Here is a 23,476-nt window from a genome sequence, read left to right on the forward strand (position 1 = left end):
GGAGAAAGTTTAAGGTTAGATGAGAAGCTGCTTGCTGATAAGGATTCTGTGTGTTTCATGTGCTCAATACTTCTGGCACAACAAAAGTATACAACTTCACACACACACACACACACACACACACACACACACACACACACACACACACACACACACACACACACACACACACACACACACACACACACACACACACACACACACACACACACACACACACACACACACAAAGAACGACAACCTCTGCAAAAGTAAACTAAGGTCTCCTTTATTATTATTTTTCTTCATTTTATATATCTATTTATCAGGGTTTTTTTTCTACATAAGAGTACTTTAAAAGTATGTCTTCATGCTTTAGGTGCAGCTTCAGTGTGGGAGCACATGCAAGATGGTGGTCCAGGTGGAGATTGCACAGCGGATGTGGGGTGAGAGGAGAGTAGAGGAGTCCTCTGACCACCCCGAGTGGACCACACCGGGACCACTGAACAGTCACCAAATAATCACAAGGCGGTCAGGACGGCCGACCGAACGGGGATTATAGACCGCTGGGAAAACTCGGTCATAGGGAAGCAGTTCAGTTTCTTGCAAATAGTTCCGACCTGTCCATTTTGGGGGACGGTTTGTGTCATGACATCATCAATTGACATCTTTAGTGCAGTCCAAAAAATAAGAACCATACTATGGAGAAGCAGGCAGGCTTTAAAAAAAGAAGAAGTTTCAAACAGTCAGTTTTAAAAGAGAGCACGACGAAGGGGGAAACAGAGGGGGAGGGGAACCTTTCTTTCTGGTCCCGTTCCTCCTGGGGCCTCATTAAAGGGGACATATTGCTCATGACCTGGATCTTTTCGGGGGGGGGGGGGGGGGATAAAGAGCAGAGGTATGAGGTAAAGAGGCTTTTCAGAGACGATTCAAAACATACGTGCATCACAAGGACACAGCGACACAGGACATTTGCTCAACAATTAGTAGCACATCTCTGGCCATTGCAGTGAAGGAAGAGGAACTAGCTTTTTTTTTTAAAGGCCCAGTACAGTCAAAAACAAGATTTTTCTGTGTTTTATATATATATTTCCACACTGAGGTTGGAATAATACTGTGAAATTGTGAAAATGCTGATAATGCCCTTTAAGTATTAGAGCGGTTTAATTAATTAAATTAATTAAAAAGACTGCCTACAATTTCTGCCTGTTTTGGTGCGATGGAGTTTTGGCCTGCCTGGTGATGTCAACGGGCAGCAAGTTAGTTAATAGACCAATAAGAGTTCCAAACCTCTCTGCCAATAACAGCGAGTTTTCCCCGCACCACTCAGACCACTCCCAGACAGTCCTAGCAAGATTCTTGCTTAAAAAAACCTCTCTTTGCTAATACTCTATTTTTGTTTATTTTTTGAAAACTAGCTGGTGGTTGAAAAATAACCACAAAAGGTACTTAAATTGTTACCCAGAAATTATTTGATTTTGAGATTTTTAAAAAAGAAGGCTGCATTGGACCTTTAAGAGTTCAAATGAAAGACTAAAAACAAATCAAATACATCCCCGCAGTTTCATGGAGGGAGAACAAGAACTAGACAGTGAAGGAAGAAGAGTTGCACAGGCATCACATTTTTAACCAGTATATTGCTATACGCATCATTTCCATAGCAATAGAACAGAGGTTCACAATAATAACACCTTGATAATCGACAGCTACAGAAATACCGAAAGAGCCCAACAAGAAAGATTCCACAACAAAGCTGGAATACAACATAATACAACCCATCATTTTATACAAATTAAAAAAAAAACATTGATAAAATGAAAGTACAAAAACATTGCAATATTATACCCAGCAATTGGTGTGTGCGAAACACGTTTTTAAAAATGTTTCCCCCTTTTCCTTTGTTGTTGCTCAAAGAAATTTGTGAGAAAAACACACAAGGACATAATCTTTGGTGCAGATTCCACAGCAATCTCATTTATGACATTTATCGAGCAGTGTCACACAATCTCCTTACTCTAGACATCCACTATATACACACAAAAGTATGTGGACATCACTTCAAATTAGTGGATTCGGGCTATTTCATCCAAACCAGTTCCTTACAGGCGTATAAAATCGAACACACAGCCATGCATTCTCAATAGACAAAAACATTGACAGTAGAATGGCCTTACTCAAGAGCTCAGTGACTTTCAACGTGGCACCGTCATAGCATGCCACCTTTCAAACATGTCAGTACGTCAAATTTCTTCCCTGCTAGAGCTTCCCCGGTCAACTGTAAGTGCTGTCATTGTGAAGTGGGAATATCTGAGCAACAACAACTGCGAACACAAGCTCACAGAACGGGACTGTCCTCGGTTACAACACTCACTACCACGTTCCAAACTGCCTCTAGAAGCAACGTCAACACAATAACTTTGTTGGGGGGTTTCCATGGCCGAGCAGCCGCATACAAGCCTAACATCACCATGCGCAACACCAAGCGTCAGATGGAGTGGAGTAACGCTCGCCGCCATTGGACTGGACCAGTGGAAACTCGTTCTCTGGAGTGATGAATCACGCTTCACCATCTGCCAGTCCAATGAACAAATCTGGGTATGGTGGATGCCAGGAGTACGCTACCTGCCCCAATGCATAGTGCCAACTGTAAAGTTTGATGGAGGAGGAATAATGGTCTGGGGCTGTTTTTCATGGTTCAAGCTAGGTCCCTTAGTTCCAGACTTCCAGTGAAGGGAAATCTTAACGCTACAGCATACAACGACAATATAGACAAGTCTGTGTATCCAACTTTGTGGCAACAGTTTGGGGAAGGACCTTTCCTGTTTCAGCATCACAATACCCCCAAGCACAAAGAGAGGTCTATACAGAAATGGTTTGTTGAGATCGGTATGGAAGAACTTGACCGGCCTGCACAGATCCTTGACCTCAACCCCATCAAACACCTTTGGGCTGAATTGGAATGCCGACTGCGAGCCAGGCCTAATCGCCCAACATCAGTGCCCAACCTCACTAATGCTCTTGTGGCTGAATGGAAGAAAGTCCTTGCAGCAATGTTCCAACATCTAGTTGAAAGCCTTCCCAAAAGAGTGGAGGCTGTTATAGCAGCAAAGGGGGGACAAACTCCATATTAATGCCCATGATTTTGAAATGAGATGTTCGCCGAGCAGTTGTCCACATACTTTTGGTCATGGAGTGTACACACAACACACACACTGCTGGGACTCCACGCACCTTCCCCTGCTGTTTTGAACCAAATATATCAAATATAAAAATACACCAACTTAAAGAATACCTCATAATAATCATTCCTTTGCAGTGTGTCCGTTTACATTGTGGTTTGTCACTGGCCATGTACAATGCTGATATTAGAGGTATATGACCAGCCTATAAGGGAGAGCACACAGATAATACATTAGAAAGTTATCATTACTGGCATCCAGAGTTTATCATGTTGTAGAAATAGTTGAAATAGAAAAGATGAACACATGGGAGAGGGTGGGGAAGAGGGCTTACAGAACACCCAGTGAATCGGACCAATAGGACTTGGATTGAGAAAACACGGATTGGTCATTGAGTGGGCGGGTGGTACCAAACTCAACTTTGTAAAATCTCTCATGCGTTTCTTTGTGTTCCCTTGGAAGTTTACTCACACAATGAGCAATCAACAATCGTGTTGCTTACAAGAGTTGTTTAAATGACGACATAAGCTCTTGGAGACATGCATTTCCCAGCTCTCTATGAATTACATGACATATGACCTACTTTACACCTTCATAACAACCCCAGATTGACATAAGATGTGTTATGTCACCAGACTTGTATTGTGTGGCATGACCATGACCTATCGATCCGAGGTTGTTGACATAAGCATTTATAAATGCCCAGGGCATGGATGCATAATGTCCATGAGGATCATGCTTATGAAGGAGGTGTAATGTAGCCCCTATGCAGTGTCATTGATAGAAATACTGAATTCTTGTCATTATTCAGTTGCAGTATAATCCATCTCTCAAACACAAAAAAGTCCAAAGTTGCAATACTAAAAAAAACAAGCCCCCTCCAGGAAACAAAACAAACACATTAAAGAGAGAAACATGATTCAAAGCTCCATGTGCAGGGGGATTTTTTTTTTAATCGCTCGAGCAGATTTCTGGTGATTCTCTACCGAATCAACTCGCCGAACTCTGACACCATTCCCATGCAAAGCCATGGCTTACTTGAACAAGAACAAACTTGCAGCACATCCACAACTCTCCTCAACCCCCCCCCAGGACAAAGGACTCGAGGGGAATCGTTGACAGCCTCCACCAGGGCCCAATGTTCAAGTACGGAATGGGAATGTAATTGAATGACCAAAAATGCCAACAAATAAATAAATAAGATGTAACGGGACCAAAAGAAGAGATTTCAAATGAATAATGATTGAATGACTGTAACCAACATTTTGGATTTGCATTTAGCATAACATCATACGTGCTTATAATAAAGGGGCTATATTGTAATGAAATAAGACATTGAAAAGGTAAAATTCTACAATAGGTTAAAAAGTCACATGGCATTTGGGTTTACACTAGTGTAATTACATTAACTGAATAGTAGAAATAGAATCGTTGTACATTCTACATTCTGGTTACAGAAATAAGTATATAGTAACTATATGGTGTATGGACAACTTCATGTAAAGTCTTGCAAATAAAACAACAATGACTAAAAAGGATTCCAGTTAAAAATGGCAAAACTTTGTGATTAGATGGGCAGATGGAACATCGAGTACCATCGATTTAAAAAAAAAAAGAATGTTTTATAGAGTGATGACATCACAGCCATGAGGAACGAGAGCAGAGTGATTGGGACGGAGGGAGGTGGCCAGAACCACATGCGTTATTTCTCACAAACACTCAAGACAGACATATACACACACACACACACACACACACACACACGCATGCACAAGGTACACACGCACGCACGCAGACACACACACACGCACACAGACACAAAGTCTCAGTGGCTGGTAATTTTGAAGAGCCTCTTTCTCAGGCCTAGAGAGGGGGTTGGGGTGCAGTGGGTTGGGTTATGAGGTTCCCCTAACCCCCTAATCAGGAGTTGAGGGAGAACTGGTCCTGCTCGATGGGCTTCTTCACCCAGGCCCCCAGGCCCGACTTGTGGAAGACCTTGATGAGAGTCTGCTTGGCATTGTGGTATTCCACCGCCGCCTGCTTGGCGTCGTGGTACGAGCTGGGCTTGGACACCTTGATCCTCAGTGTGGATGACAGCTGGGGTGGGGAAGGAAAGCAAACAGATGTTGAGATGAGAAGACTACTTTGATTCAAATATTTAGGAGTGACTTGATCTGTGTTTCAGCTGGTGTTAATGTGTTGTGCTGCTCACACCGTCTGTGTGCAGTGCTGATGTGATGTGGTGTGTGTCGGACCGTTCTGTACCTTGGAATGCAGGCGAACCCAGCGGCTGTAGAGGGCGTGCTTGCAGAGGCGCGAGGCGCGCCCCATGTCGTCTTTGCCCGTGGTAGCATTGATGACCTCCAGCGCCAGGTCGCCCACCGCCCAGTTCACGCTGAAATTGGGTGCCTTGCCCGGCTGCCTCGCCTCCGCGTTGCTGATGCCTGGAATCACAAATAGAACCATAGAGTGAGTGGCCAATTCCACTTTATAACAGTAAACATACAAGTCTGAGCCACTGGGAATTGAATACAGGACATGATGAGCCTGGGAATTAGCTGTGAAAGCGGTAGCTAATTCCCTTTCTAAAGACAAGCACGTCTGACCAAGTGGGAATCATACATAGGACTGGACATGCGACTCATGCCCATGTTATCCCTCTGATCTCAAGCTTTAGGCATTAGCGCTAAAGGAAACATGAGTCTTCAGGTTTCAGTGAAAGCTTCTCATCATGTGAGTGTGGTGAACTGAAGCATTTACTACACAAGCGAGGGCATGAAGGGTCAGAGACGTATAAATCGTTGCCCTAGCAGCATCCGTCGGAGATGGTAGTCAAAAAACAGGATGAAGCTTCTTCAACTCTACCACAGGACATGTGCTCCTCCAAGCAGGGGCCTAGATGGATGGGAGGCATGAATACGTATTTCAGTGGAGGGTGTTAAACTACTTGTTTTGTTTCTCTTTTGCAGTGTACTGGGCTGCCTGCTGACTGACTGACTGACTGGAAGATTAGGATTGAAAGGGGAACTGCACCCACTGATTTGGCCTTGTTCTTTAGCTTGCTTCTCAAGAAATGCTGGCAAACATGAGTTGACTTGGGAGTGTGGTTTGATGTGGGTGTTTCTTGGGTGTGTCCTTGCAACCACCAAGACACACCCATCTGTCAGAATCTTGCCCGCAGCTGTTTCCCCACACTCAATCACAACAAACAAACATCCTGCAGGTTGAGCTCAATAACAACAGGCAGATGTATGGGTGACATGCTGGAGGAAGCTTTGAATAGGTCAATAGCCTACAGAGTATTATGAGAAGAATGCGATTGCTGAATATTCTAAACTATGTGTTTTGATAACTTTCAAATGTAGTAGCAGGTACATATAGAACAAATAACCCTTTACATTATACCATAGAAGCAGTGTTCTGTTAATATAACAAAGTGCACCTTTCATCTTTCATTGTCATTCCCAGTCGATAGAGATCCTGTGCCTATCGGCATTTTGTCTGGTGTTAATGGGGCTACCTTGGCAAACTTGTCAGTGGTCAGACCTTCCTGTGTGGTGTCCCGTATACAACAGGAGTACCCTGATCCTGGTGCAGAATACACAGGGTTTCTCTCACCCCATATTGACTGATACAATTCAATCAAAAAAAAAGAAAAAAAGACAATAGAAGTGAAAGTTGTGTTTCGTACATTTTTATGTAGAGTGCCAGGTCTCTCTCTCCATTCAGAGACATCAGTATCAAGTCCGTCTGTCAGTTCTTCTAGGCAGAGTTCCTCTGTCCAGTGTCTGTGTTCTTTTGCCAATCTTAATTTTTTATTTTTATTGGCCAATCTGAGATATGGCTTTTTCTTTGCAATTCTGTCTAGAAGGCCAGCATCCCAGAGTCGCATCTTCACTGTTGACGTTGAGACTGGTGTTTTGCAGGTACTATTTAATGAAGCTGCCATTTGAGGACTTGTGAGGCGTCTGTTTTTCAAACTAGACACTCTATTGTACTTGTCCTTTTGATCAGTTGTGCTCCGGGGCCTCCCACTCCTCTTTCTATTCTGGTTAGAGCCAGTTTGCGGTGTTCTATGAAGGGAGTAGTACACAGCGTTGTATGAAATCTTCAGTTTCTGGGCAATTTCTCGCATGGATTAGCCTTAATTTCTCACAACAAGAATAGACTGATGAGTTTCAGAAGAAAGGTCTTTGTTTATGGTCTTTGTTTTTGAGCCTGTAATCGAACCCACAAATGCTGATGCTCAGATACTCAACTAGTCTAAAGAAGGCCCGTTTTAATGCTTCTAAAATCAGAACAACAGTTTTCAGCTGTGCAAATATTGCAAAAGGGTTTTCTAACGATCAATTAGCCTCAATTTGAGGTAATTTTAATGGACAAAAAAATTGCTTTTCTTTCAAAAACAAAGACATTTCTATGTGACCCCAAACTTTTGAACGGTAGTGTAAATTAAATATATAATTATTAATATACGCCTACTGTATGATCACTAGCAAATTAATTAGCTAACTAACGTTAGCCTGCCTAGCTGGAACTTCTGAAGGACAATGTTTTATTTCTACAATTTCCAAAAGATAACCAAACATATTTACTTTTCACAATACGTGTTTGTGCCGTCATGTGCATTAGTAGCACAATTTCTAACTTTCTAACTCTAGCATTAGTTTTTACTTACACTTGTATGTTGACTTCTCCATTGATGTTGTTTTGAAGTTTTCGTTGACTTTTCTTAGCAGATGTACAAATCGTCACAAATTGAATTATGGGGAGTTTCAGGCCTCGGAGTGAACATAATGGTACACTCGCAAAGTCGACTTCAAACGAGGGCTGAGGGGCTTACGTTGCAAACTTCCCTTGCTTGGCTAATCATTTGGACCCCCCTCAAGATGGCGACGGGGATTCCCCCAAGGGCATAAGGCGAGGGTAAGTGGACGAGGGTGTGTCTTAAGTGTTTGGACCGCAACCCTGGGAGGGAGATCAAGGTTGTGTTAATTAGGGCAAACCATTGCAAAATGTTTCAATAAAGATAAAATGAAAAGTTTTGTACTTCTGTTCCGTACCTATTGAACACAACACTATGTTGTTACTAGGTAATGTTATGGAATGGGTAGGTAGTATAGGTCTTAGGTGCATAAGTAGACCACATACTACACTTCCACAATCCCAGCCAAGCCTTGATAAGGACAGGTGCTGCCAATTAAGGTGACCGTCAGTCATTATCCCACCTTGCAAGCCGTGAGGTTGCTGGTTTGTTTAGTGGCCTTTCGTTTTGATTTTGAGTCTTTAATTTAGTTATGTATGCCCGTTTGTAATTTTCTTTTTTTGTATATATTTGTTTCCGTCACTATCTTCACATAACAATCCGCTTGGGCTCACCGATCTAAAGGAGTCAAGACAGACTTGTCTTGGACCTAAGGTAAGGTTGCCGTCTCCCTAGGCACATGTACATTCAACACCTGGTCGCATATGCTTACTGCTCACAGTTATGCACACACCTAGTCAGATTACAGAACAATTAAGACCGCCTAGAACCCCTAGACTTAGTGAGTCCAGTGTTAAAGATAGGTTGTCTAGTTGGTTCCATGACAGTAACCCTCACCCTTCCTTAGCCCCTACCCTGACAATAGATGTAGGAATTTGTCTGGGCAGTAGGAGAGAAGCAGGAACACATTATTTTATCTGCATATGCTATAGAATCCAAGTACACTGCAACGTATCTCAGGTTCCAAATTCCACAAAACAACATTAAGAAGGGCTATATAATGAAATATCATGACAGAAAAAGTATCTAAATAGACGACCTTAAAACAAATCAGTTGCATGGATTCCACCGATTTGGCAGAAAGGGAATCAAGTTATTTAAATTCATACAGGAAAGGTAAGCAAATTTCACCACAGACGACAAGTGAAGTGTTTCAATGAGACAACCGTAGGGGACCCATCCACAGTGCATTCGGAAAGTACTCGGACCCCTTAATTTTTTCCACATTTTGTTACGTTACAGCTTTATTCTAAAATGGATTAAATATTTTTCTCCTCAGTCAACACACAATAACCCATGATGACAAAGCGAAAACAGGTTTAGAAATTTAAGCTAATTTATAAAACATAAAATTAAAATAAATCCTTATTTACATAAGTATTCAGACCCTTTGCTTTGAGATTTGAAATTGAGCTCAGGTGCATCCTGTTTCCATTGGTCATCTTTGAGATGTTTCTACAACTTGATAGTCCATCTGTGGTAAATTCAATTGATTGGATTTGGAAAGGCAGACACCTATAGAATATATGGTCCCACAGTTGACAATGCATGTCAGAGCAAAAATTAAAGCCATGATGGCGAAGGAATTATCAGTAAAGCTCCGAGACAGGATTGTGTCAAGGCACAGATCTGGGAAGGTTACCAAAAAATGTCTGCAGCATTGAATGTCCACAAGAACATAGTGGCCTCCATCACTCTTAAATGGAAGAAGTTTGGAACCACAAATTCTCTTCCTCGAGCTGGCTGCCAGGCCAAATCAGGGGAGAAGTGCCTTGGTCAGGGAGCTGACCAAGAACCTGGCGGTCTCTCTGACAGAGCTCCAGAGTTCCTCTGTGGAGATGGGAGAACCTTCCAGAAGGACAACCATCTCTGCAGCACTCCACCAATCAGGCATTTATGGTAGAGTGGCAAGACGGAAACCCCTCCTCAGTAAAAGGCACATGACAGGCCGCTTGGGGTTTGCCAAAAGGCACCTAAAGGACTCTGACTGTGAGAAACAAGATTCCTGAATGCTAAGTGTCACGTCTGGAGGAAACTTGGCACCAATCCCTACGGTGAAGCATGGCGGTGGTACGGACTGGGAGACTAGTCAGGATGGGGGAAAGATGAATGGAGCAAAGTACATAGAAATCCTTGAAGAAAACCTGCTCTATAGTGCTCAGGACCTCAGACTGGGGCAAAGGTTCACCTTCCAACAAGACAACAACCCTAAGCACACAGCCTAGGCAACGCAGGAGTGGCTTCGGGGCAAGTCTCTGAATGTCCTTGAGTGGCCCAGCCAGAGCCCGGACTTGAACCCGATCGAACATCTCCGGAGAGAACTGAAAATAGCTGTGCAGCGACGCTCCCCATCCAACCTGACAGAGCTTGAGAGGATCTGCAGAGAAGAATGGGAGAAACTCCCCAAATACAAGTGTGCCATGCTCGTAGCGTCACAACCAAGAAGACTGTAATCCCTGCCAAAGGTGCTACAACAAAGTTCTGAGTAAAGGGTCTGAATACTTATGTAAATGTGATAGCTTTTTTATTTTGAATACATCTGCAGAAATGTCTAAACCTGTTTTTGCTTTGTCATTATGGGGTAATGTGTGTAGATTGAGGGAAAAAATTATTTAATCAATTTTAGAACAAGGCTGTTACTTAAGAAAATGTGGAAAAAGTCAAGGGGTCTGAATACTTTCTGAATCCACGGATTTAGGTTACGAAATCAGACTTTTTCGATACAATGTTCGCTAATGACATGTTAAGAGGAAGACCCAACTGAACAATTCAGAACATGAATAATCATATTTGTCTTTGTATTTTATAACATAAGGAAGTGAACTTTCATTACCTAACTGCATTGTCACCCACTCTGGGTAGAGTGGGTTGAAACACTACAGTTGAAGTTGGAAGTTTACATACACTTAGGTGGAGTCATAAAAACTTGTTTTTCAACCACTCCATACATTTCTTGTTAACAAACTATAGTTTTGGCAAGTCGGTTAGGACATCTACTTGGTGCATGACACAAGTAATTTTTCCAACAATTCTTTACAGACAGAGTACTTCACTTATAGTTCACTGTATCACAATTCCAGTTGGTCAGAAGTTTACATACACTAAGTTGACTGTGCCTTTAAACCGCTTGGAAAATTCCAGAAAATGATGTCCGGCTTTAGAAGCTTTTGACAGGCTAATTGACATCATTTGAGTCTATTGGAGGTGTACATGTGGATGTATTTCAAAGCCTACCTTCAAACTCAGTGCCTATTTGCTTGACATCATGGGAAAATCAAAAGAAATCAACCAAGTTATCCTTGGGAGTAATTTCCAAACACCTGAAGGTACCATGTTCATCTGTACAAACAATAGAACGCAAGTATAAACACCATGGAACCACACAGCCGTCGTACCCCTCAGGAAGGAGACGCGTTCTGTCTCCAAGAGATGAACGTGCTTTGGTGCAAAAAGTGCAAATCAATCCCAGGACAACAGCAAAGGACCTTGCAACAGCAAAGGACCTCGTGAAGATGCTGGAGGAAAGAGGTACAAAAGTATCTATATCCTCAGTAAAATGAGACCAATATCGACATAACCTGAAAGGCCGCTCAGCAAGGAAGAAGCCACTGCTCCCAAAATCCCCATAAAAAAGCCAGACTAGGGTTTGCAATTGCATAAGGGGACAAAGATCGTACTTTTTGGAGAAATGTCCGCTGGTCTGATGAAACAAAAACAGAAATGTTTGCCCATAATGACCATTGTTAAGTTTAGAGGAGAAAGGGGAGGCTTGCAAGCCGAAGAACACCATACCAACCGTGAATCACGGGGGTGGCAGCATCATGTTGTGGGGGTGCTTGCTGCAGGAGGGACTGGTGCGCTTCACAAAATAGATGGCATCAGGAGGATGGAAAATTAGGGGGATATATTGAAGCAACATCTCAAGACATCAGTCAGGAAGTTAAAGCTTGGTCGCAAATGCGAGGAGGAGGCCAACAAACCTGACTCAGTTACACCAGCTCTGTCAATAGGAATGGGCCAAAATTCACCCAACATATTGTGGGAAGCTTGTGGAAGGCTCCCGAAATGTTTCACCCAAGTTAAACAATTTAAAAGGGCAATGCTACCAAATATCAATCAATCAAATTGATTTATAAAGCCCTTCTTACATCAGATGATGTCACAAAGTGATTTACAGAAACCCAGCCTAAAACCCCAAACAGCAAGCAATGCAGGTGTTGAAACACGGTGGCTAGGAAAAACTCCCTAGAAAGGCCAGAACATAGGAAGAAACAGAGAGGAACCAGGCTATGAGGGGTGGCAAGTACTAATTGAGTTTATGTAAACTGCTGACCCACTGGGAATGTGATGAAAGAAATAAAAGCTGAAATAAATCATTCTCTCTACTATTATTCTGATATTTCATATTCTTCAAATAAAGTGGTGATCCTAACTGACCTAAGACAGGGAATTTTTACTTGGATCAAATGTCAGGAATTGTGAAAAACTGAGTTTAAATGTATTTGGCTAAAGTGTATGTAAACTTCCGACTTCAACTGTATCTATTGATTAGATAATCTCTAATCCCTTTCTCTACTGGGTCTGCATTGGTCCTTATGGGCAAATCAGTTATAATTACACATACCCGAGACTAGCGGCGTAGCCACTGATCTCAGGCCTACCCAATAATTGTCCCAGAAATTATTCAAAACAAATTGTTTTATTTTATTAAATTTTTAAAAGAAAAGCATGTGAGATTTATTTTCTATGGATCATTTTATAATGTAACAAAGAAATAGTCCGCGGCAATCAAGTTGGCTTCCGACTGTTGGTCACATGTTTTTTTCCCATACCGTGGTTTACTTCAACAACCTGGCAATGTCATATGGCTAAACGTTGTAACGCTAGCCTACTCAAATTGACCCACCAGCTAAGGTAATTTAGTAGTTCTAACAATGGCAAACCAAATGTCGATTGCTACTAAAGTTTTTTTTTTTTATGTCTGGAGGAATAGGAGTGTGTGCCATAAAATAATTTGGATCAATCCACCGATAGCATCCAGAATGAGACAGTAACAAGTGGTGTCATGATAGAAACAACTGCAATCGCCATCACAACTGCCAATGCCACGTTGAGCCAGGCATGCTTGCCTACCCCACTGTCTCCTCTCGTTCTTGATGCTGCGGGCGGGGGTGAACCTGCAGTCGGTCCAACGACAGTTTTGTCTGCCGTTGATGAACCAGCCTGTCAATCTGGGGCAAATGTTGAATTCAGATTCATACAAGATGGATTTAAAAACTGGAGACTCACAAGAAATGCTTGCTGGAAACACGAGACTAGCAAATGACATGCTAGAGCCCTTGCAAAAATTTTTTATCCTACAATGCATGGTGATGCAAACATGGATTTTATAGAAAGAAACCGTGCTAAGAAACCGTGTTAAAGTGGTCATAGATATTGTTCTAATGTGTGCACAGCAGGATATTCCACTCAGAGGGCATAGAGAAACCGAAGAGACAATCAACAAAGGTAACTTGTTTGAATTTCATCTCAAAGTATGACTCAGAAATACAAAAACAGGCTTAAATGAGCTACCTCGCAATGCCACGCTTATTAGCCCCGAAATTCCGAACGAGTTGCTGGAGTGTGCAGCATCGTTGTTGACCTTGGAGGATAAACGATTAAGTTCATTCTGCGCCTTCCAGGTATTTTGCCATACGAGCAGATGAATATAAAGATCAATCTAAATGAGAACTTATTCCTGTGCGCATCCGATACAATCATGCTGGATTGATTAAAGAAATAGATGTTGGGTTTATGGAAACCGCTGTTTTGTTTGCACAAGGAATTTCTCTGAAAATACTTGGAAGTGTTGCAACCCCTGGAGTTGGATCTCACTCAGTGTGTGGGATTTTGTTTCGATGGCGCTTCAGTCATGTCAAGGAAATGAGGAGGGGTACATGTCCTACTAAAGCAAACATTTAATTAAGCAAGCGGTATGTGCGCATTGCAACTCCGACCGTCCCGTTTGGTTCTGTGCACCGCGGCAAAAGTGTCGGGACTGCTATATGTCATTTTAGAGGTTCTTGCAGAGTTTTCAGATGCTTGTGGACAAACCAAATTAGAAGTCGATGCCCTCTTACAACAAATCCAGAACAATACGTTTTTATTCCTGTTTGTCACGTTTAGTAAATAGTTTGACACTAGTGGTTTTGCTACGAAGGGATTACAAAGCTGTGAAGGACTGTATTGGTTTTTTAAAAAAGCAGCTTTTCTACATTGATAAAGTTCTCAAGCTACTTCTGAAATTCTCCCCGAGTTAACTGAAGAGATGATGGTTAAGCATGATATTAGTAATTGGGATGTGAGCGCATCACAGCAGCGAAAACTGCCTGTATAATTGGCAGCCAGTGTAGTCAGAACTTCATTAGGGAAAACATCCAGCATCAAGAGGGACAGTGACCTGAGGCAACTTTGGAACAATATTCTAGACAGACAGATTACTGAGTTGAACTCAAGATTTCAAGAAGACACATACATCATGCAAGCGGCAGCCTCCTTTTCCAAAGAATCCCAAACCTGCGTCCTTAAAGAGCAGCTGAAGACCACATGCGATCATTATGCAAAATCAATTGGGGATACTGAATCCACTGTTTTAATTCGGCAGTTGATGTCGTAAAATGAACGTGGGAAAGAGACTTTTCCTCCATAATGAGTGTACTTGACAGCTGCCCTGATGATATTTTCCTGAATATAAAATCTCTGTTAAGGATCATTGTCACACTTCCAATGGCATCATGCAGTGTGGAGAGACTTTTCTCAACAACAACTTGCATAAAGAAATTGTCTTCGCACATCAATGACAAGCACCCGGCTGAACCACTTCAGTTTGCTGTCTTTTGAGCGTGAATTGACAGATACATTGGATTATGACGAAATCATCACCATATTCAACTCAAAGCCTCGCCATCTGCGACTTGGGATGTAGGTCACGCCTTATGATACGTCTACTAAAGGTAAAGTTCCATGTTATAGTACTACTGCCCGCCGTGGTAGAAACCGTAACATCAAATATAGGCTTGTTTGCCCATCGAGATTAAAGTGCGTCTGAGGATGAGTGTTATGCTGGCAAGTGGGCAACTGGTCTAAAGTTACTGTCGTATTTTAATATGCTGGGATAGGTAATTATTTGCATATGTAATGAGGTTGCTCCAAGTACAATGTACTAGTATAAAATGATTGTATTACGAAATAATATATGGTGCACGTCGCAAAATAAATTAAGTAGAAAAAATGCCTATCCAAATTTTTCTAGGCCTATCCCCCCAAAAAATACTGGCTACGCCCCTGCCCTTTTTTTTCTCCCCAATTTCGTGATATCCAATTGGTAGTTAGTCTTTGTCCAATCGCTGCAACTCCCATACGGAGAGAGCCATCCGTACGGAGAGAGCCATTCTTGACACACTGCTCGCTTAACCCGGAAACAAGCCGCACCCAATGTGTCAGAGGAAACACTGTACAACTGGCGATCGAACTCAGCGTGCATGCGCCTTGCCCGCCACAAGGAGTCACTAGAGCACGATGGGACAAGGACATGCCGCCCAAACCCTCCCCTAACCCGGCCGACACTGGGCCAATTGTGCGCAGCCTCATGGGTCTCCCGGACATTGCCCCGATCCCTCCCACTAATTGGGCAGCTTTTGCAAATTTGTGAGGGAGGGAAATGCTGTAAATTAAGAGGACTATGTATTTTGAAATATGAGACATTGAGCATTATAATAAATACCGCTGATGTCATACAAGCAAGCCAAACACCCGTGAGTCCAAATGTGCAGTTCACATTTCCACATCATAAAACTCATGTCATATACAGTGTCCAAGTTTATGATCACTATAGTTACAAGATGACATGTAGTCATACCCCGGGTTGTTCTGAACAGAATGAGCCTGAATGAGCCTGTCACCTGAATGCACTCATGACAGCATTCTATGTGCACCAAAATTATACAGAACCAAAATATAAAAGCAACATGTAAAGTGTTGGTCCCATGTTTCATGAGCTGAAATAAAATATCCCAGAAATGCTTCAAATGCACAAAAAGTGTATTTCTCTCAAATGTTTTGCACAAATGTGTTTACAACTCTGTTAGTGAACATTTGTCCTTTGCCAAGATAATCCATCTACTTGACAGGTGTGGCATATCAAGAAGCTGATTATTACACAGGTGCACCTTGTGTTCGGGACAATAAAAGACCACTCTGTGCAGTTTTGTCACACAGCACAATGTCACAGATGTCTCAAGTTGAGGGAGCGTGCAATTGGCATGCTGACTGCCGCAATGTCCACCAGAGCAGTTTCCAGAGAATTTAATGTTAATTTCTCTACCATAGGCCGCCACCAATGTCGTTTTACAGAATTTGACAGTACGCCCAACCGGCCTCACAACCGCAGACCAGGTGTAACCACACCAGCCCAGAACCTCCACATCCAGCAGATGAAGAAGCCGGATCATCTGAAATCAGCCACCCAGACAGCTGATGAAAATGGAGGAGTATTTCTGTCTGTAATAAAGTCCTTTTGTGGGGAAAAACTCATTCTGATTGGCTAGACCTTGCTCGACACTAGGTGGGTCAGTCTCCCAAGTGGGTGGGCATATGCCCACCAATGCCTGCGCCCCTGCCAAGTCATGTGAAATTCATAGATTAGGGCCTAATGAACAAAAATATATATGCAACGTGCAACAATTTAAACTATTTTACTGAGTTACCGTTCATATAAGGAAATATAAGGCCTTGCTCAATACTGGGTGGGCCTGTCTCCCAAGTGGGTAGTCATATGCCCACCTAATATTCAATTGTTGCACGTTGCATATATATTTATGTTCAATATGTGATCGACCTTCCTGAATTGCAATTGTGAAAGCTTAACACTGTAATATCGTATTTTATAACTTGTTCATGTTGGCAATCGAAGAAGTTGTCAAATGATGCCCACCTGACCCAGATTGTGATTTCTAATTGACCGTTGTTTTATACTGGGTAAACAACAACAGTAAGTGTGTTATGGCAGGGATGCAGGGTCTTGTTTAAAGAAATTATAATACACATCTACTTACTCCATTTCCTCAATGAGAGCAAGTACCTTATAGTTGGAAGACTCTCCTTTGAGTCAAGAAGTAATTCAAATAACTTAGGAACTACACACACTTTGGAGAAGAGTGTGGCCATTTGGAGACACCAGTTAGTCCCTTGTCATTTTAATGTAATATGTTGCAACTTCCGCAGATTCTCCCGGAATATTCTTATCATGTTACTGAATGTATCCAGAATGTTTTCAGATTTCGTTATCAACAAATGTGGCAAAAAGTACAGTAAATTTAAAAAGCATATAAAATTAACAGAGTAATGTTTCGATTCAGTCTTCTGTCAGGTAAACTGTTGTTCTCACCTTCGGTCTAATTTTTATTTTTTTATCTGTTTTTTTTACCAGGTAAGTTGACTGAGAACACGTTCTCATTTACAGCAATGACCTGGGGAATAGTTACAGGGGAGAGGAGGGGATGAATGAGCCAATTGTAAACTGGAGATTATTAGGTGACCGTGATGGTTTGAGGGCCAGATTGGGAATTTAGCCAATTTAGACACCAGGGTTAACACCCCTACTCTTACGATAAGTGCCATGGGATCTTTAATGACCTCAGAGAGTCAGGACACCCGTTTAACGTCCCATCCGAAAGACGGCACCATACACAGGGCAGTGCCCAATCACTGCCCTGGGGTATTGGGATATTTTTTAGACCAGAGGATAGAGTGACTCCTACTGGCCCTCCAACACCACTTCCAGTAGCGTCTGGTCTCCCATCCAGGGACTGACCAGGACCAACCCTGCTTAGCTTCAGAAGCAAGCCAGCAGTGGTATAATAATTTCCCCATCGTCTCCAAACTGTTCCCTTTCAATTGCTACCATGGTTATGCATATGCCTAACGGAAACATTTCCATTTAGCCCTATCCATGTAGGCCAATTCCCATGAGTGTAAAGGGTTAACTAGTCGACCTAAAAGATGTCAAGAGTCTTGTTAAATTAAATAGAAATGAGCTTCAAAACAGAACATTTCCTATTTCCCTTAATTTGAACAAAATCAAGCTGGTGGGGTATTTAATATAGGCTCTCTCAATATGGGAGCTCTGATGAAAAAAGGTTGGGAACCTCTAATCATATCTGATTACCCATGGTCCTGCTGGGTCGAAACGTTGGAAATAAATATCACCTGGGAGCATGAACAGCAGTGAGCTGCATTTTCCTTTCTGTTTTCCTGCTGGGTATTTTCCATAGACATTTATACATGATTGGTGTTTACCCTTGTGCCTACTGTGTGGCTAGCACACAGAGTCACAGTGTCCGGTTTTATTAGGCTTCACAGGGAAAGTGTGAGGGAAAAAGACAGAGGACAACTAGTCTGCTCCAAGCCACCTAAAAACAGTGTTGAAAGTATTGGAGTGTTTGAATGTGTTTGCATGCGTTGCCACATGAGTTAGTGTAGTGTGTGTGTTCCTTGGCACGAGAGTCCAAAGAGATGAAAACGGGGGGGGGGGGGGGTGGACTGAAACAGGGAGCGACTACTGTTTTCTGTTGCAAAAGGTTTTTATTTTATACATTTTTTTATTCCTTTGTGTGCCCCCCCCCTATTAACAATGTCCTGAGTGTAAGAGAGTCTAGACGTTAGAGTATTAGGGGTGCAAAAGAGTCAAGGTGTAAAGGTGAAGGGTACTGACCGCTCAGTAGAGGCCTGTTGAGGCTGAACTGTTGGGGCAGGTCCTCGATGTCGGCGATGCGCTGGTACATAGCCCGGGAGAGGTGGTCAGCATGGTACAGGCTGCCCAGGATGATGCTGGAGAAGTAGATGGGCTCCGTGAAGTAGCTCATCAGAGAGCCCTGGATGCCCACCACGTTCCATCTGCAACAGAGGAGCACACACGTTTAGTATACACATTTCCACAAACATGCATGCATACAAGTGCACACACACACGCACAAAGACACAGAAACACACAAATTCGTGCACACATGCAAATGCATGCACACAACTTAGGAATGGGCACTGACTCTGAAATATCCAATTTTATTTATTTCACTCTACATTCGCTGTTGTTACATTAGCAGTGCAGTCTTTCCCATCAATTTCCTTCCACACTCTATAAAGTGTTTATGCCAATTGCCTTGGAGAGAGACGACACACAGGCAGACGGGAGTAAAAAATACCATTACCAGACGTCAGAAACGAGACCCTGACAAACAGCTCTGATAACTGCTGCTCCGGTCTCCTCCTGACCCGAGGCAGTGTGTGTGAGAGTGTGTGAAATTAAGACACAGACTGGAGTCGCAGTCAGACAAGGCTAGGAGACCTTCAGTTTTCCATTAGCCCGCAGCAGGGACATCTTCCATATGCAATGGGGGTTGATTGTTGGACTGTATCATTACTGTTGTTCAGTCCTTCCTCCCACCCACCTTACTTGATGAATGTTATTTAGCCCTTTATGGATAGCAGCTAGCGCCAGTGGCCATGGAGGTTCTGGGGCGCACAATCAAAGAACCTAATCAGACAAAAATAGTGCTCTGCTCTTTGGCCATACACATGCATGAACTTGCACAATCGCATGCATGCACACACACACGCGCGCACACACACACACACACACACACTTGAGTTTGATCACCACTCTCCCTTAGCACACTGAAGTGATTGGGGCTTTGAAGGCCTTCAGTTGCTTTTTGAAATAAAAAAATGTATCTGGAGAGTAGCACTTCTAATGAAGCCCTTTAACTAGCCGGGAACAGGAAGAACTAGGCCTCCATTGTGCATTAGTGCCACGGGGCAGGCCATGTAATCAGAGGAGAATGGTATATAAAAAAAAACCCACAAACCACAGGGAAAGAACACTGAGGGCTAGGTGAAACAACGCTAGTTCATTTAGCTAAATGGCCATTGCCAAGCCACTAATCATTAGTTTCCGGAAGAATTGGTAGGAAGTGCATTTTTTTACCTTTTTGTTGCCATGGTCATGCTGGGAGAGAACGTGTTGTGTAGAGAACTGGAGGGTAGTCTGTTCTGTAAAGTGGTGACACTTTCTATGCCTTGCTCTAAATCACGCTATAAGCTAGGCTAGCTTAGTGCACATGCTATTTGTCATTGTGTTCTGTTTTGACTTAGATTTTTGTGTTACATAGTATAATAGCGGGGCCATTATTGCATGCTCAAAAACATTAGGTGTGTGAATCTCCTGTTGGCATTGCCTTGACTGTGGACAGTAAGCAGGGCTGTGTGGGGTGCCTGTGAAAATACCTGGGTTTGACCCATCGATTCAGCTGTCCCTGACATTGCCTGAATCAAATGAGACTGGGAAGTGGGATATACAGCATAATGCCTAGCAACTAAGTGCTATCACATATAAAACAAAGACTAACTGCTCTAGAAAACCAGCCCACTAGGGAACATTGCAATCCTCCATTATTTTCATTCTTATGCATTGGATGAAATTTCTGCATTGTATCATAGGCCAATCTAAACAGAACTAGCTGAAAACACATCAAATAATTGCAAGTCAAGACCAAACCTGTATTAATCATGTATGAATCTATTCCTATGCATTAAAGGCAACGCAGAATCTGCTAAATGGGTGTAACGGACACCTTTACACAGACACTAGTAACCTAACAGGCGGGCCATAAAATAAAGCTGTATCGACCATAAGAGCAGCTTACTGACTAAGGATTAAGTAAGTAATGGGCAAGAATTGGAGTCAAATTCATATTCACACTGTTTAATGTCCAATTCAATTCCTAAATTGAAACAACCTGGACCATACCACTTATCAATGCCACATGGTGTCTCACAATCTTGTTGGCTTTGGGGAAGAATATGTGGTGAAAGAGATCGCAAAAAGGGCCCACGACGGCCAGGTTACCTTGCGATCTTGTCACTGCAGGACATGGTGAGCAGCCTTTCTCCCTGCAGCACCCCGTCCCATGTCTGGATGGTGTTGCTGGTCCTCACGGGAATGGTCCCCTCCCCAGACTCTATTTTAGTCCTCAGCTGACCCCGCGCCTTCCGGTTAGGGTGTCGGTCTCCTTGGTCTGTGGGAGGGGGGGGGGGGGGGACAAGGACAAGACAGATAGATGAATCCTTCACCTGCGGCTGTGCAGAGAATCTCCAGTTTTCTAACAGTATTATTCTAACTGTTTTATCACGCCCAACACAGCTCTGAAAGGCTACAGAGAACGCTAACACGCAGCCGGGCCAGTGTGTAGCAAGGAACAGCTGACAACCGACCCAGACACTCTTCACATTCAACGAGAGACAGACAACACAGTTGCGGGGGGCTGGTGGGGGCGTCCGAGGCCATGGAGGGAGCATCTAAGTATCCGGGGGGGGGTGAAAACTGATTTGTATCTACTGGGGGGACTTGCGTGCTATTAAATGTATAATCCGCGACATGTACGTTGCCATCACGGGGAAAGGTCCGATGGATACCTTCATTTGTGAAAAATGTAGAGAACTTGATGCAGCTAAAGAAATGATTTACTACTCTTCGTGAAGACATTTTTTTTTCTTCACCAAGCTGCTTGAACTGATTAAGGATTCTATGAGGCTATCGCATCTTTAAATGCTTCCTATCAAAACATCCAAGAGGATCATTTGTGTTTTCCTGGGGCAAAAGTTCAGGATATCACCAGGTTGCTTCCCGAGGCTGCGAGTCAGTCACCGGGGGCTTGTATTGTCATGGTTCATGTGGGGTCAAATTACATTATGAAGGGCAGCTCAGAACAGCTCAAGTTGGATTTGAAGAACTGATTGGGTCTCCACTTGACACCAACAAAAGCCCCATAATATCTGGCCCTCTGCCCTCCCTAAATCATGGCATTGAACAGTTCAGCAGATTTTCAGCCCTCCATAACTGGCTACGAGACTATTGCAGCTGGGTGGGTGTAACATTTATTGACAATTTTGATACCTTCCGGAAACAAATCTCATATTTACAACGAGGATGAAATCCACCCAAATAATTTGGGTTACTGGATCCTTTTACAGCATTATAAGGCTGCGTTGAGACAATGAATTATCAATGACCCAAGTCCAGCGCATTTAATCCTCATCATTGGGTTGCTGAGTTGTCACAATGCTTCAGCAAATCTACATTATCCCAGGGGCATTGGAAGACACAATGTAAGTAACCTAAGTTATATTCCTCTTACTGCCCTGAATGCCTCTGCTCATCCCACAGGTATTGTATGCAGTAATCATATGCCTATGAACCAGAGTAATACTGTTAGCACTGAGGTGGTGTGCCCTAGTCGGAAGTCCACTGTGTGCAGCTCATCCTGCACTAATAAAAATAACTCGAGCATGGTCTACCTCTGCTAAGCTTCCCAGTAAAGCAATCAAGCATCCCAGAAAATAGAAAATTATCCTACGTTAACATATGTGGCTTAAGAAACAAGGTTCAGGAAATCAATAATTAGCAAGTAACAGATTACATTTATATTCTGACAATCTCTGAAACTCACTTAGATAATACCTTTGATGATAGTGGTAGCAATACATGGTTATAAGATCTACATAAGTTGTGTGGCTGTTAATATTCAGAACCACATTCCTGTAAAGCTTAGAGAGGATCTCGTTAAATACTGTTGAAGTAATACGGCTACAGGTTCATCTGCCTCACCTGAAGCCCATTCTGGTGGGAAGCTGCTATAGACCAAGTGAAAACAGTCAGTATCAGGATAACATGTGTGAAATGCTTGATAATGTATGTGATATCAATAGAGGTATACTTTCTGGGTGATTTAAATATTGACTGGCTTTCCTCAGGCTGCCCACTTAAGAGAAAGCTTCAAACTGTAACTAGTGCTTGCAACCTGGTTCAGGTTATCAATCAACCTACCAGGGTAGTTACAAACAGTACAGGAATGAAATCATCAACATGTACTGATTATATCTTTACTAATGTTGCAGAAATTAGTTTGAAAGCAGAATCCAAATCCATCGGATGTAGTGATCACAATATAGTAGCCATATCTAGGAAAACCAAAGTACTAAAGGCTGGGCCTAATATTGTGTATAAGAGGTCATACAATAAGTTCTGTAGTGATTGCTATGTTGATGTGAAGAATATTGGTTGGACCGTGGTGTGTAATGGCGAGCAACCAGACGCTGCACATCCCAATGCACCCATTAAGAAAATGACTGTAAAAACTGTTAAATCCCCGAGAATTGATGAGGAATTGAAAAATGGTATGTTTGAGAGGAATGAGCCAAAAGATATGGCAAATAGGTCTGGCTGTACAACCGATTGGCAAAGGTACTGCAACTTGAGAAATCATGTGACTAAACTGAATAAAAATAATAAACTTCACTATGAAACAAAGAATTATAAAATAAAAAGCTTGGGATCACCTTAAAATACATTTTGGGCAAAAAGGCAAACGCCGCGCCATCATTCATTGGATCAGATGGCTCATTCATCACAAAACCCACTAATATTGCAAACTACGTTAATGATTTTTTTCATTGGCAA

General features: G+C 42.6%; 1 protein-coding gene across 7 annotated transcripts in view; it reads right to left on the reverse strand.

Moving 5' to 3' along the window:
• Positions 1-252: 252 nt before the first annotated feature.
• Positions 253-23,476, reverse strand: part of LOC110520004 (double-stranded RNA-specific editase 1) — a 195,657-nt gene continuing 172,433 nt past the window's right edge. For all 7 annotated transcript variants that reach the window (XM_036974213.2, XM_090229577.1, XM_090229578.1 and 4 more), the window contains 4 exons: positions 20,867-21,035; positions 18,677-18,858; positions 5,424-5,602; positions 253-5,255 (listed from right to left, as the gene is read on the reverse strand). In XM_036974213.2, the coding sequence (XP_036830108.1) occupies positions 5,079-5,255; positions 5,424-5,602; positions 18,677-18,858; positions 20,867-21,035 (707 nt within the window). In that variant the 3' untranslated portion in view covers positions 253-5,078. The remainder of the gene's footprint in view (positions 5,256-5,423; positions 5,603-18,676; positions 18,859-20,866; positions 21,036-23,476) is intronic.

Source organism: Oncorhynchus mykiss, chromosome 3 (assembly GCF_057628025.1).
Source record: "Oncorhynchus mykiss isolate SJ-2025 chromosome 3, ASM5762802v1, whole genome shotgun sequence".
NCBI lineage: Eukaryota > Metazoa > Chordata > Actinopteri > Salmoniformes > Salmonidae > Oncorhynchus > Oncorhynchus mykiss.